The 13207-nt window shown below is 42.1% G+C and overlaps 1 protein-coding gene across 1 annotated transcript in view; it reads right to left on the bottom strand.

Moving 5' to 3' along the window:
- Positions 1-10094, bottom strand: part of GPR39 (G protein-coupled receptor 39) — an 83214-nt gene extending 73120 nt beyond the window's left edge. Inside the window, exon 1 of the mRNA XM_005433212.4 lies at positions 9204-10094. Coding sequence (XP_005433269.2) covers positions 9204-10071 — 868 coding nt within the window. The 5' untranslated portion in view covers positions 10072-10094. The remainder of the gene's footprint in view (positions 1-9203) is intronic.
- Between the last annotated feature and the right edge of the window lie 3113 nt (positions 10095-13207).

Below are 13207 nucleotides of genomic sequence, written 5' to 3'. Positions count from 1 at the left end.
GGACAAGGATGGATAGCTACGCAATGTTACTTTCTCTAATGCACCTCAGTTTCTGGGTTTCTTTATATCATGAGTCAAGTTTAGTTTCCTGGTAATTATTACATATGTGCACCTGTTTGCAGGTGGATGTCAAGTGTTTTTTGAGTTCTCACAGAACTCTGTCTACATGTTTCTGTAACAAGCATACACTCGCTGTCAGACATCCCCAACTCTAACCCCATAAACTGCACTTTAAACTTAAATACCTTATTTTTAAAATTCATAAGAACATACATAGTAAGTTCTTTTAAGAGAGAATTAAACACATGAAGCAGAGGCCTAAAAACAGCTTAAGGGGAAACAAGGAAAAAGTTATGTTACAATAGCAGATCTCCTTCTCAGTTTCACCTTTACTTGTAAGTCACTATTTATATGATTAAGAGGTTCTTGGCAGACTCATTTAATCCATAATATTTTGACCTTGATATTATTTATGCATCCACAGCAAAGATCAGTAGAATAACTGCTTTCTCACTTAAGTATGGGGCTGGTTTCTAGCAACATAAACATGCTTATGATGCCCTCAAAAATGGCTAAAAAAGTGGTACAGCACATGGTGCCAAATGTAAGTTGAAATCTTAACTGTTGGTCTTCAGTGGAAAATTTAGTTTTAAACTTCCTTCTAACTAGTTTTTCAGCTGCAGGTTTAGGAACTCGCTTGCATGAATGAAAGGGAAGAAAGTAATCTTTAATCTGTTTGTTAGTTCTCAGTTTCAAGGCAAAAGTTGCCTTTAGGAAACCAGGAAGTTATGTAGGATAAAACTGAAAGCTTCACATTACTAATAAATGCCCAGATATTAAAGCTCTCTTCCATTGAAATTCACAGGCTAGTGATAATTGTTTAATGATAATAGTCATAACATCAGCTAGGAAAACAAAAGATTTAATTTTGTGAAATGTGGTATAATTAGAATACAAAACGAGAGGAATAGATAATGCATTTAGTTTTCACAGGCGAAGACTTCAATAAATCATCTGTGGATTTGCCACAAATGAGTCCTATCTACTGAAACTGAGGAGTTGCAAGAGCAGTCTACATTTGAGACAGTATCTGGCTCAGAAGAGATAGCAATAGAAAAACTGGAAAATTAATGCTTAAGACAGTCTCTTGTCAAAAGAATAAGGGCAATACACCAAAACTGATGGGATAAGGTTACTTAATGTAGGGCTACAGTATTCTTTTTGAGGGCTATCTCCCTCAATTCATCTCATACCTGGAGCAACATCTCTATTTCTCCACTTTGATGGAATTAAATCTTCTTGCTTTCTTATCTACTCTTTGAAGAAAGAGACTGCTTCCACATAAGAAAACATATACTACAGAGTGTTTGCTATGATACAGTGTGTTTTTCAGAAGACGCAGCCAGACCTCAGCTCCACAAAGGCAACAGTCTCTTGCCTGTTTCTTGACTTGTGCTGCCACAGCGATGGATGTTGCCTGCACTTCCCTCCTTCCTTCTCTTAGCATATACTTTGGGGTGCCAGAAGGACTAAGGGTGAAGGGGGTGGGGGAAGGGGAGAAAGAGATCTCAACTGTTAACTTTGCCTCTGGAGAGCACGGATGGTAGAGCATGAAGTGGAAAGATACTTGTGCTGCGTGTGCCATAGGATGAGCTAGGGTGAAGCAGCACACCAACACCTATAGCTCCATATCAAACCAGGTGAAATACCAATTTCCTTGTAGGTATCAGGTGAAATACAAAAGCATAGATGCAATTTTCACTAAGCACCAGTAAAGCACTCATTGTCCTCATGCACTTCTCATGCAAAGAAGCAAAGGCAGTAGTCACATGTCCACAGAGACCGTATCTGCAGATATGGAGAGTTATATGGTTCACACTAGTGATGGATTTCGTTCTCTGACTACAGTATTTGCAGGGTTAGGTTGTTTTTAAAGCTGCAGACTTTTCATGTTGAGGCAATTTTTAAGTACTCTAATGCTGAGTGTAATCACACATTGATTTTTCCATTAAAACTACAAAAGTCTTAAATACCTTGGGGGTGCTGGCCTCAATCAGTCCCTATTCTTCCATTCTTTTTCTCTCTGTACCATTTTGCCATCCCTCAGCACAGGAGGAAAGGAAGACTGTCTACTTAAGTCAAAAGCACGATCTTCTATTACATGAGTCCAGTTAAAGCAAGAGTAGATAAATCATTTTCTGTACAATAGCAAGGAAAATTATGCTGGTTTCTGCTTGTGTTCATTTTTAAATTACAGTGTGGGAAAACTGAACATACAGATATCTAGATTTTGGAAGTTTGCCTTGAGTCTATTTTACTGTGGCTATGTATTTTTTTAAAAAGCAACAGAAGTCCCACAGCTCTTCAGAGGAGGTTGGTTGTACAGAATTCCTTGAGAAGCCATGATCCCTGAATGTGGCTTTTCCATTGTCATCTGTTGAATAGCTGAGCTTTGGTTTTGTGCTATCAGTATTCAGTAGCATTGATCAGTTTTGCCATTGACACTAGGTTAATACTTTCGCAGAGAAGAGGAAAGCAAATTTTACTTAACACCAGTAGGTAAATCCTTTGCTTTGATCTCTTTTCCAGAAAGCAGCACCTAAAAGAAAAATCTTACCAGCGGTAGAGGGCATGTGTCCCATTCAGTTGAAAGGCCAGACCCCAGTCTGTTGCTTAAGTGCTTCACATTCCCTGCTCAGCCCCTGCTACGCATTTCAGTGCATTCAGTCTCGTTCTTGGACAGGAATCAGAATCTTGTGTAATTTGAAGCCCTGCTCAGGGAAATATGTGGATGGAGACACCATATAAAACAGAGATGAAAATCATATCCAGCCTGCAACGTATTTATCTTCAGGCACTTCTCCAACAAAGTCTCTGAAGAAAGACAGCTGAGTGGAATGATTAAATAAATGAACCAAGAGGAGTCAATGAAGCCGAATTTAAAGAACATGGGCTGGAGCTGTGTTCTGGAATCTAATCAATTAGGTTATTCTTTCAATTTTTGTTCTATCCCTAGGCTTTACCTTTTTCAGTAAGGAAAACACACAGCCAGTTTCCAGCCTATGAAGAAGCATCTGATTTTCCTGTAACAGAAGTCCTACTATTGTCAAGTTATACTGTGCCCGAGTCATCTCCAGATGACAACCATGTATTTTTCACAACTACTTGAAGTAATCTGCTTCCTGAAAACCCATGTGCCAAGTGCCTTATGAAATACATTTCCTTAGTGATCTTTGGAAAGGCTATTTCTACACACAATACCTTTATTCTCAGCAAAACATTAATCTGCCAACACTAGTATATGGGGTTGGGGGAAATGGTGCTCCATCTTAAATCCTAAGAGGTCTTTTTAATTTCTGACTCAAAGTTTTATCTAGCTTTAGCTTACGGCTATGTGCAGCTATGTTCACAGTGCTTACAGTGGCATTGGTACTGTTAGAGAGTAGCCTAGCACTGTTTTAACAGTCACCACTAAAAAAAGTGGCAGGACAGAGGCCAGGCAGATAGGGCACTAGCACAAGATTCAGCAGATATGTTTGCGACTCTCCATAGCATTTGTGACCTTGGTCAGGTCACCGACCTCTTTCTGTTTAGCTTTTCCAACCCTTCCCTTTTGCCCGTTTTGTTTGGATTTAGAGACAGGGTCTCTTCCCTTCTGTGCCACTTACCAGAGTCTCAGTAAAGCCTCCAGCTGCTATTGCTTTACAAAGCAGACCAGAACTGAAGCTACCTGTTCCCATATTGCATCAAATGAAGCCACCACTGCTACTGTCTTCAAGTTGACACTCAGTATATTTGACATACTTGAAGAGTTAGACCAAAGAAAAAGGGGAAAAAAAAACCCAAAACAAAACAAAAAACAAACTACCACCACACTGTCTTTTTCATATGGAGGCACTGCCATAGGTTATGATAAGCAATTCCCTTCCCTGCTCATTAAGGAAGCTGTAGGATATTTGCTGTCCAGGCATGTAGATAAAATTCATCTTACATCAGAAGGTCCCAAAGCAGAAACGCTGCAGTTATGTAGTGACGAGAAAAAGCAATGAAAATTATCTGCCCTGCTTGGCATGGGGGAGCTGATGGTACCAGTAGGGTCTCCAGTTAGGTAGGTCCAGCTGCAGCTCTGGTTATTGCAACTGGCACAGCAACAGCAGTGCTTTAATACATCCACCTCAACAATTTAATAGTAGCCAGATTACTTTGATACTTCCCTCTTCTAGAAGGAAGAGCTTGGGATGGATGGACATCTCATCATGGTCAGGAGACAGAAAAGCACTGCACAGATGCCAGCTTGCAAGTGGCAAAGCACCCAAAGCGCCTAGCAGCTCCACGCAGAGGGACCCCTCTGCTGTGCAAACCGAAGAGTATTACTCCAAAGAGCAAACTGGAAGTCTATACAAAGAAAAGCAGACGATGTAGCTACACTAAAGGACTTTTTTATTTCAACATATTTGCTGTGGTAGGCTTGAGGCGGCTTTATACAAAATAATTACGGCTTTTAGCAGAAGCACAAAACTGAAGTCACCCAGGGAAACATCACAGAAGCTTTAGAAGCCATACTTTTTTCATCTGGGGTAGTCAAAACCTACTTCATTGTAGAATACAAGTTCAGGTCAGTCAGACCGAGTCTGATAACAATCCATATGGCTGCCTTTGTATAAATGTGGCTTTGTATTATTGACCAGATCAAGAAGGATGCAGCCACGGCCAGTGAGCAGGTACTGCTGGCAGCCAGCTGTTTGCATGGAGGCTTGTCCCATGCTGCTCCCCTCTCAGTGAGCAGGCCACCCATTAACATTGCCAAGATTTTTAACCTACATAGTTTCAGCTGTGAGGGTGCCTTCTTTTTGCAAGATTTATAATTACTGCACTGAGTCTGTTTTACAAGATCCTTCCATTACATTCTCCTTTGTTTGCACTAACCCAGTTAGAATAATTTTACGTCCTCAAACTCACCCCTTAAGAGCTCACTGGTGTGGTGGCAGGGGTCTCAGATCAGGTCTTTGAGCAGCAAAATGTCCCCAGTGACACCTTGTGACTGTTTAGGTAGCTCTCTGATCACTGCTCTGCCCTTTACAGCCACAGAAAACAAGATCGAGTAGCCACAAAGACTGAATCAATCTCTGTTAGGGTGGAGCAAGCATTAGGACATTTTAAATACTGTTAAAACCTTGCATTTCATCAAAGTGCCATCAACTAAGTATTCTCATAAGCACTACAGTTATCCAGTTTCTGCTGCTGGGGCTGGAGAAACTTTTATTAACAAATGCTGCTATGAACCCCTCAAAAAAATATGTTCAGCTATATTTTCCCTGCTACTCATGACAGGCCACAAAGACCCATGCAGATCTTCACTAGGAGAAGAAGATCAGCTGTCCCAACATGAGCAAAGCTGATTTAACAACAAACATAGTTAAACCACAGTTTCAGTGTCTGTCACCCACAAGTGTCAGCCAGTCTGATCTGCGCTGCTCACATTGTTGGGCCGACCCACTGCAAGTAGTGGAGTTTTTACCACATGACTCAGAAGATGACTAAATAAATCACACACACAGAGATTGCAGCAAGTATGCCTCAGTCTATCCAAAAGCACAAAATGCCTGACTGCAGGAGCATTAAGCAAAGACTTACATGTGCTATCATGTTTCTCTTGAAACCAACAGCAATAGAGGGAAGTTGGAAGGAATAGCACTGCACAGCCTACTCTATAAAACCAGACTTGATTTTCTTCAAAATACTGGGACAGATTTGCATTCCTCCACGGGGGCAAATCTACCAAATTCAAGCTGAACAGTCCCTGGAAGTACCCCCACACACCAACACCAGGCACAGAGCTGTTCTTGCAGCCATTGGGCCAGTCCCTCCTCTGCCATGAGGATAGCAAGGTATCCGGAAATAGAAGGAACTGACATCTCCACATCAAGGACTTCAAATCCCCAATCAGACCATCTAGACTTTAAGCCAAATGATTTGAAATTTGCAGCCACCTTCCTTGGACAAAAGCTCTTCTCCACATGAGCTCAGCCTGCCCAGCACAGTGGTGGTCCCCTTGCTTGGCCCCTTGTTGCCTTCCTCCTCCATCACAACAGCGGTGCCACCCTATCTGGAACCCATCCTGCAAGCATAAATTCTACCTATGGCAAGCAGTCATTCACTTTCAACATTTACATTTAATTTTCATGAATTTTCTCAAGTGTCACACAATAATGTGACACTAAAAAAGCATCAGTTCCTTCTTGTGTCTTCTTATACTTAGGTTTTTCTTATCGTCAGGAGATTTATGAATTTAATCTCCATTTTATAGAGCTTACAGCTTTTAACAACTAGAAGAAAATGCTAAATTGTTTTTATCGGTTAGATGTTCAAAGACATCATGCTATATACTGTCATTTACATTTCACATTAAAAGTGAAATATGTTGGGAATGCACAAGTATTTGTTTTAATTTGACCCATCTGTCAAATGAAAAACAAAGATGACTTCTAAATCACTATATTTAAATTCAGCGATTTGTAAACAATTTATATGTTCATTTCTTCTGGGTTAAAACTGCCCTAAAGCATCACTCTTATGAAATCTCCAAATTAAATTGCTTTGCATTGTTCTCAGGAATGCAGGCCACAGTTTCTTCCCCCTCAGTTTATTAATTTATTTCCCAACCCAAGTAAATTAGCAAGACTTGTATTAAGAGTCTTGCCACTGAAATATTTGGGGAATTCACAGAAGCATCTACTGGCTCCAGAAAGCTGAGAGCACAGAGGAAGTGTCAGATATTAGCACCAAATTCCCTTAAGACAAAGGACAAGCTGATCACTTTCTTTTAGCTTTTTGTCATGGTTTAACCCCAGCTGGTAACCATGCAGCTGCTTGCTCACTTCCACCCCCTCTTCCCAGAGGGGGATGAGGAGAAGAATCAGGAAGGAATGTAAAACACCAGGGTTGAGATAAGAACAATAATTAGAATGAAATAATAATAATAACAACAACAAAAACAATTACAATTAAAAGGAGGCAGAAGGGGAGAGGAATAAAATTCAAAGGGAAGGGAGAAAAAACAAGTGATGCACAATGCAGTTGCTCACCACCCACTAACTGATGCCAAGCCAGTCCCTGAGCAGCTATCGGCAGTCCTGGCTAACTTCCCCCTGGTTTATATCCCGAGCATGACATTCTATAGTATGGAACATCCCTCTGGCTAGTTCATGTCACTGTCCTAGCTGTGTCCCCTCCCGATTTACCATGCCCCTCCAGCCTTTTGCTGGCAAGGTCTGAGAAACTGGAAAGCGGTTGACTTGGTATAAACATAACCTAGTAACAACTAGAAGTATGTTACCAACATTGTTCACACCCCAAATCCAAACCACAACACTACACCAGCTACTAAGAAGAAAAATAGCCCAGCTCAAACAGATACACTTAACACTCTTGCAAGCATCACTAGGTCTGCCCTATTCCACACTAGACCACCACTAAGCAAGAACAACAATCAAGGAGAATAAAAGTTGCAACAATTTCCCTTCACCTCGCAACCTAGCTAGAAATTACTACAGAATTTGGGTCTTAGACTGGGCTTTAATGTAGCTGTGGATGATAATTTACAATGGGAGAGAGATCCACAGACATTTAGAGATCCCACTGTAGCAGTTAACTTAAAGAGCAGAGCCTTACCTCTTTTTCTGCCTTGTGCAACATGCTGTATTGAGCATTAGCCTTACCTCTACTCCCAAAATCAGTACTTTCAGTGGAGTAAGGATACCGAGAGCCCTTTTAATCACCCAGATATGGAGCCTCTCATCCCAGACTAAAAGATGCCCTGCGCAAGGAGATTATTTCTTCATTAGATGTACACTCTGAGCACAAGGAAGAGCTGTGTATAGCCTGGGATGTCACACCTCCCATTTGAAGCCTTTGTCACCCTCTCTACCAGTACAGTATGCAGCTCAATCCTTTCCCCAATCCTTTAAGTCACACGCCTTGTCTGTATGTCAGGTTTTCACCATGCTCCCAATTATAACACTGGTGCAGCAGAAAAGGAGTTGGGGACACACTGGGCTCCTCACCCTGCAGCTTCACATCCCAGCTATAGACCATGGCAAAAGCAGGACTAGATGAAGCAGCAGAGATAGCTCATAGGAATTTAAAAAAAAAAACACACCAAACAAAAACAAAACCACAAAAAAAACCCCAACTCACAAAAAAAACTAATCTGCTTAAACCTGTAGAAGTAGACAGGCCAACAAGTTTCAATTCCTCCTCTGTAGTATCAAGCAGAGCACCAAAAAGCAACACAGAAACACTAGGTCTACTGTGCATTCATGCTCTAGATGGCTCATTTATCCATTTGATAAATATCCAGGACCGTATTAAGCAACCCAACAGAACAGAAACTAGCAGCAATGCAGCCCCAGCATGATTAAGGGTGCTTCTAAGAGCATCAACAAACATGGAGACTACATGGATCACAGCCCAGAAAGATTCCACATTGGTAAAATGACAGCTTGATTAGGTTTTGTCTGACAAATGTGGTGAGTAAGATCAGAATCAAACATAATTCCAAGGTTATAGGCCTTCAGATAAAACCAGGAAAAAAAATCCAAAGAGGGCAACAGCAATTTGCAAGACCAAATCAACTCTCCAGCCCAGCTTTCTTAATGCTCAGATGCAACGCTGCCACAACTGCTGAGGCTAAGTAAGTACCCTCCAGAGAGCATCCTGAATTAACAGGGACATGCCTTCAGAGTGGGCAGATCTTCAGATCTTGCAAGACATTTTTCCCTCCCATCAAGACCTTTACTAAATATGCATATATTTGTAATTTAATGGGAAAACATGCAAGTACCACTACTGTATATCCAGGCAACTGTTGTCTGTTGCTACCCCGAAGGTCAAGTAGTAACACCCTATTACCCCTATTGCTGCAGTATAATCAAACAACATAAATAGCAGACGGTAATGGATTTTTCCTTCTTCCCTCCCACCTGTTCCAATGACAAAATGTGACTCAAAAACAAGCAGGGAAATCACATCTCTTAAAATATATACGCACAACCAAAAGTATCTCACTCCCTTATTTTGCACATTTTAAGCCATATATAAACATAAACCATTTGGGGAAACTTGGTGACATAAAATCAAGGCTTCTGGGTTTCCTTCCCATGTGGAAAGGGGGCAGAGGAGGCAGAGTAGAACAGGGCTCTTACCCAGGAACAAGATGATCTGTCTCCTGGAACTCTTGCCCTCTGAGCTCTCACTTTTTCTTAGGTACTGCTTCTGGTGTCTTGGTCCACCCTTCACTGCCACAGTTCCTTCCTTGTTGATCATCAGGGTTTTCATCATGCTGCGGCACATGTAGGCAACAGATCCCAGCACTATGATGTACACAGCAAAGGCACTGAAGATGCTGGCCTGAAACACAGGCCACTTGGAGGAGAGGCTGGTACAGATGGTCATGTTGTGCTTCAGCTCAGGGAGGTGGTGCCTAGGTGTAGGCTTTGTGCAGGCAGTCGTACCTTGGTAGCCCTCGATGGTTTCCAGGGGATATTCTGTGCCCATAGCAAAGAGCAGGGGAAGAGCCACTATGACAGATGTCCCCCAGACAAAGGCAATCAGCAGCTTCACCGTGCGGGGTCCAGAGACAGCCTTGAACTTGAAGGGGTGGCAGATAGCCACATACCTCTCAAAGCTGAGGGTGGCAACATGTAGCACAGTTGCATAACTGCAGGCTTCGAAGAGGAAGTAGTAGAGCTTGCAAGCAATATTGCCATCAGGACTGGAAAACGGGCTCCAGATAGCACTGAAGAACTCCACGGGCATGCCCAGCAGGATAACCAGCAGGTCAGAGCAGGCCAGGCTCACCATGTGGTCTGTGACCTCCTTCTGCAGGTAGCCTTTCTTCTGTAGGATCCTGGTGGCCTTAATGGTGATACCATTGCCCAAGATGCCCACAACAAAGATGCAGACATACACTGAAGCCAAAGTGATCTTGATCCAAAGAGACACCTCAAACTCAGGGATGTGGCTGTGGTCAATGAGATGAGAACAGTCTGAAAGGGATGTCTGTCCTGCCATGAACAACCCCTGGGAGAAAGAAGGAAGAACCTTTCTGACGTTTGAATTCACAGCAAATAAATCCTTTCTCACTTTGCCCCTCTCACTGAAATGCACAGGTCAGAGCAATCAGGTACAATGAACCTGTCTCAACTAGCCACACCTGTGCGTTTCGTTAGCAACAGCCACTGAGTCAATAAGCCGAGCAGGAAGGTGTTGCAGCTCTTACCAATCTTTAGGGAAAACACCTCTTGCTCCTTCTAGATTTTCCTTCTCCTTTCTCTACTGAGTGAGGCTGCTGCTCCCCAGTCCTTTGAAGTGTGAACTGCTCTCCTTTTAGTACTTGCCTCTTCCTCTGCAAGCAAAGGCAGCTTTTGGTCCTGGCCCCGTCAGGAGGAAGTCAGAGTTTCTGTGTGGTTATAGCTGCTCTGTTAACCATTAACCTAAATCTTGGCTATCCCTAGTCACTGCAGCAAAGCTGATTTAGAGAGAAAAAAAAAAAAAAAAAAAAGCAAGACACCCATGTCTGAAATTCACTTCCTGTAACAGCAGCTCCTTCTCAGGAACAAAACCAGGTGTTTCTCCTAAAGCTGTTCGGTTGGTGGAGTCAGGCTGGATGTGTGAACAGGCACTGAGGACAAAGTATCTGCTCCTGAGTTATACATTAACTGGGCTTCAGACTTTAATTCTATATGTGCTAATGCCAACATGCTTCACTACTTCACATTTCCTTTAATGAAGACCTCGGTATCTGCCGCAGCAGTTATGCAGCTTGTGCAGCCACAGACTGATTTACATCAAAAGGAGGTTCTGGTTTTTGCTTGCTGCTGATGAACTGGGAGCTTCTTAAAATAATTGTTTAGGCTCTGAAGAGTCTTCTCTGAAGTTACAAAATAAGCTGAACTCTAGATTTCGACACATTGATTGTCTCCCTTTAAATTTCCGTCCTCTCCTGTTAGATAACAAAAATAATGAAGTTAGTCATCCCCATCATGCTCATGCTTTGAAATAATCCAGAGTAGCAGGGGATGAAAATATACTTCCTCCTCCTGTGTCTCACCCCAGGGGGAATTAATTTAATGCACTCTTTAGTTTTAGTTTCAAACCATAGCACTGAAGGCTCCCAAGGTAACCCCTGGAAACATTTAATTAGAGGGTGTGTATATGGATTAGGAAACCTTTAAATTACAATGCAAAACGGCAGAACAGTTTTTGCAGCTATAATCAAGAGAGAGGCCCAGTACAGTGATCTGCTCCAATACCAAATCTAAGAACAGTGGGTTCACAAAGTGATTTTTATTAACTAGACAAGCTCATGTGACACTTTCAGTTCATGATAAAAGAGAAACATTAGAAAGCTGTTATTAAGCAGTCTCCTCGCATTCAGTGGTTATCACTGTACCTCAGCAGCCCAAGTATATAATGAACAAAAGATGCCCAAAACAGGATAATCAGCACCTGTTTCTATGCATTATTTATGCATTCCTGTTTCAGAAAAATCACCTCAAACCTTGCAAAACTTCAAGCCCTGTAGTCCCAGTCATCTTTCCTTACGTTTGATAATTCACATTTGTTCTGCTCAGACAAGCTTTCTATTATTACCCAATTTCTTTCACTTAATTTTACTTTATAAAAGTGTGAACAAAGATTACATATGCATGACTGAATTGTGGAAATGAAGCTAATTAAAATTTGCTGCTTACCATCAAAAGGGAAAAAGGGAGAGAGAGCAAAAGAGAGAGAAGGCCCAATAGGATTAGATCTCCCCTTTTTTCCACACCAATTATAAAATGCAGAACACAATTTTGCAGTCTTCAATATTATCTTTAGAACATACACAAAGTTTATTAACTTTCTAATAAAGAGCTGGTGCCACAAAGGGGATAGGAAGGAAAGAGACAATTGTAGATACTCATAGACTAAGAACGTTTAAAAAAAAAAAAATCTTACATAGGTTACTGGGCAGATAAACCAGCAGTGAGTATTCCAGAGATAGGTATAAAATCTCTGTCATGGATGATTATAAAAAAAATTGTCTTCCCGGAGGGAGACTTTTCTCCCCAACTAAATGTGCTTAATGCCTCTTTGTGGCATGGAGGCTGAGAGGCTCACAGGCTTTACCCTGGTGGATATGCTAGTTTATAAACTTATGATTTGTGTAATGGTCTAATTTTAGGGATTTGAAGTTTGCCTCAATATCTTGTAGCAGTGAGTACCACAAGTTTTTCACCCTATTTCTTTCTAAAATCAGCATACAACAGATGCTGCACACTGCCAATCGTCCCTTGGTAAGAAAACGGAGCATCCTGAAGATGCACATTACATGGGCACAGGGCGGCAGCTGACTCCGTGTGTCACTCACTCAGCCACAGTCATGCTCACCTGAATGCTTGCGGTGATGCAGTTGTTGGTAAGAGATTACAAGTACTGGGAGCCAGAGAAACACTGAGATGAAGCATGGATCATTATCGTTGTAGTATACAAGGTGATTTTTCACAGATACAGTAAGGCTGGTGTGCTTTGTCCACCCCAGTTTGTTACGCAACAGAGACTACAACGTTTCCTGAAGGGCTGTTTGCTTTCTTGCCTGGTCCTTGGATAACACCCTTGTGAAAGGCCTTTTGGGGAAGAAGAAAGCAGAACTTTATCATCCATCCTTTAGGCCGTTGCACAAAGCTCACTTTCTGTACCTTGTGTAGTGTACCAGCTAGCACCCTGCCATGCTCATGGACCCCTGGCTGAGCTGAAGGGCAGGAGAGGGTGCAAGGCACTCAGCCCCTGGCCAGCTGCCATCTCATTAAAAGCCAAGTGCCCCAAGCTCCTGATGAGGTTGGGCCCCCAAAACTGGCAGTTAGTAGGAGTTGTAGCTGGAATTAATTTTGGAAGAACAAACTAATTTGACAGATGCTGTCGCATTTTAGGTAAATGGATTGCATATTAACCTTTTCCAATGTGCAGGGGTATCGTATTGCTGCTGCCTTACAAATGCACTTCTTCCCAAGCTGCACAGTACCAGCATATGGATTGGCTCAGGGTGCCCAATCTGCTGATTCACTCTATGGTTATTTCTCAATTACCATATAGCACGGATGCCAGGGTGCTCCAATTGGCAGACAGGCATTGCCACACATGTGTTATCTCTGCAGAATTATTTCTT

The sequence above is a fragment of the Falco cherrug genome, chromosome 8 (assembly GCF_023634085.1).
Source record: "Falco cherrug isolate bFalChe1 chromosome 8, bFalChe1.pri, whole genome shotgun sequence".
In the NCBI taxonomy this organism is placed as follows: Eukaryota; Metazoa; Chordata; class Aves; order Falconiformes; family Falconidae; genus Falco; species Falco cherrug.
This window is presented reverse-complemented; position numbering and strand designations above follow the sequence as displayed.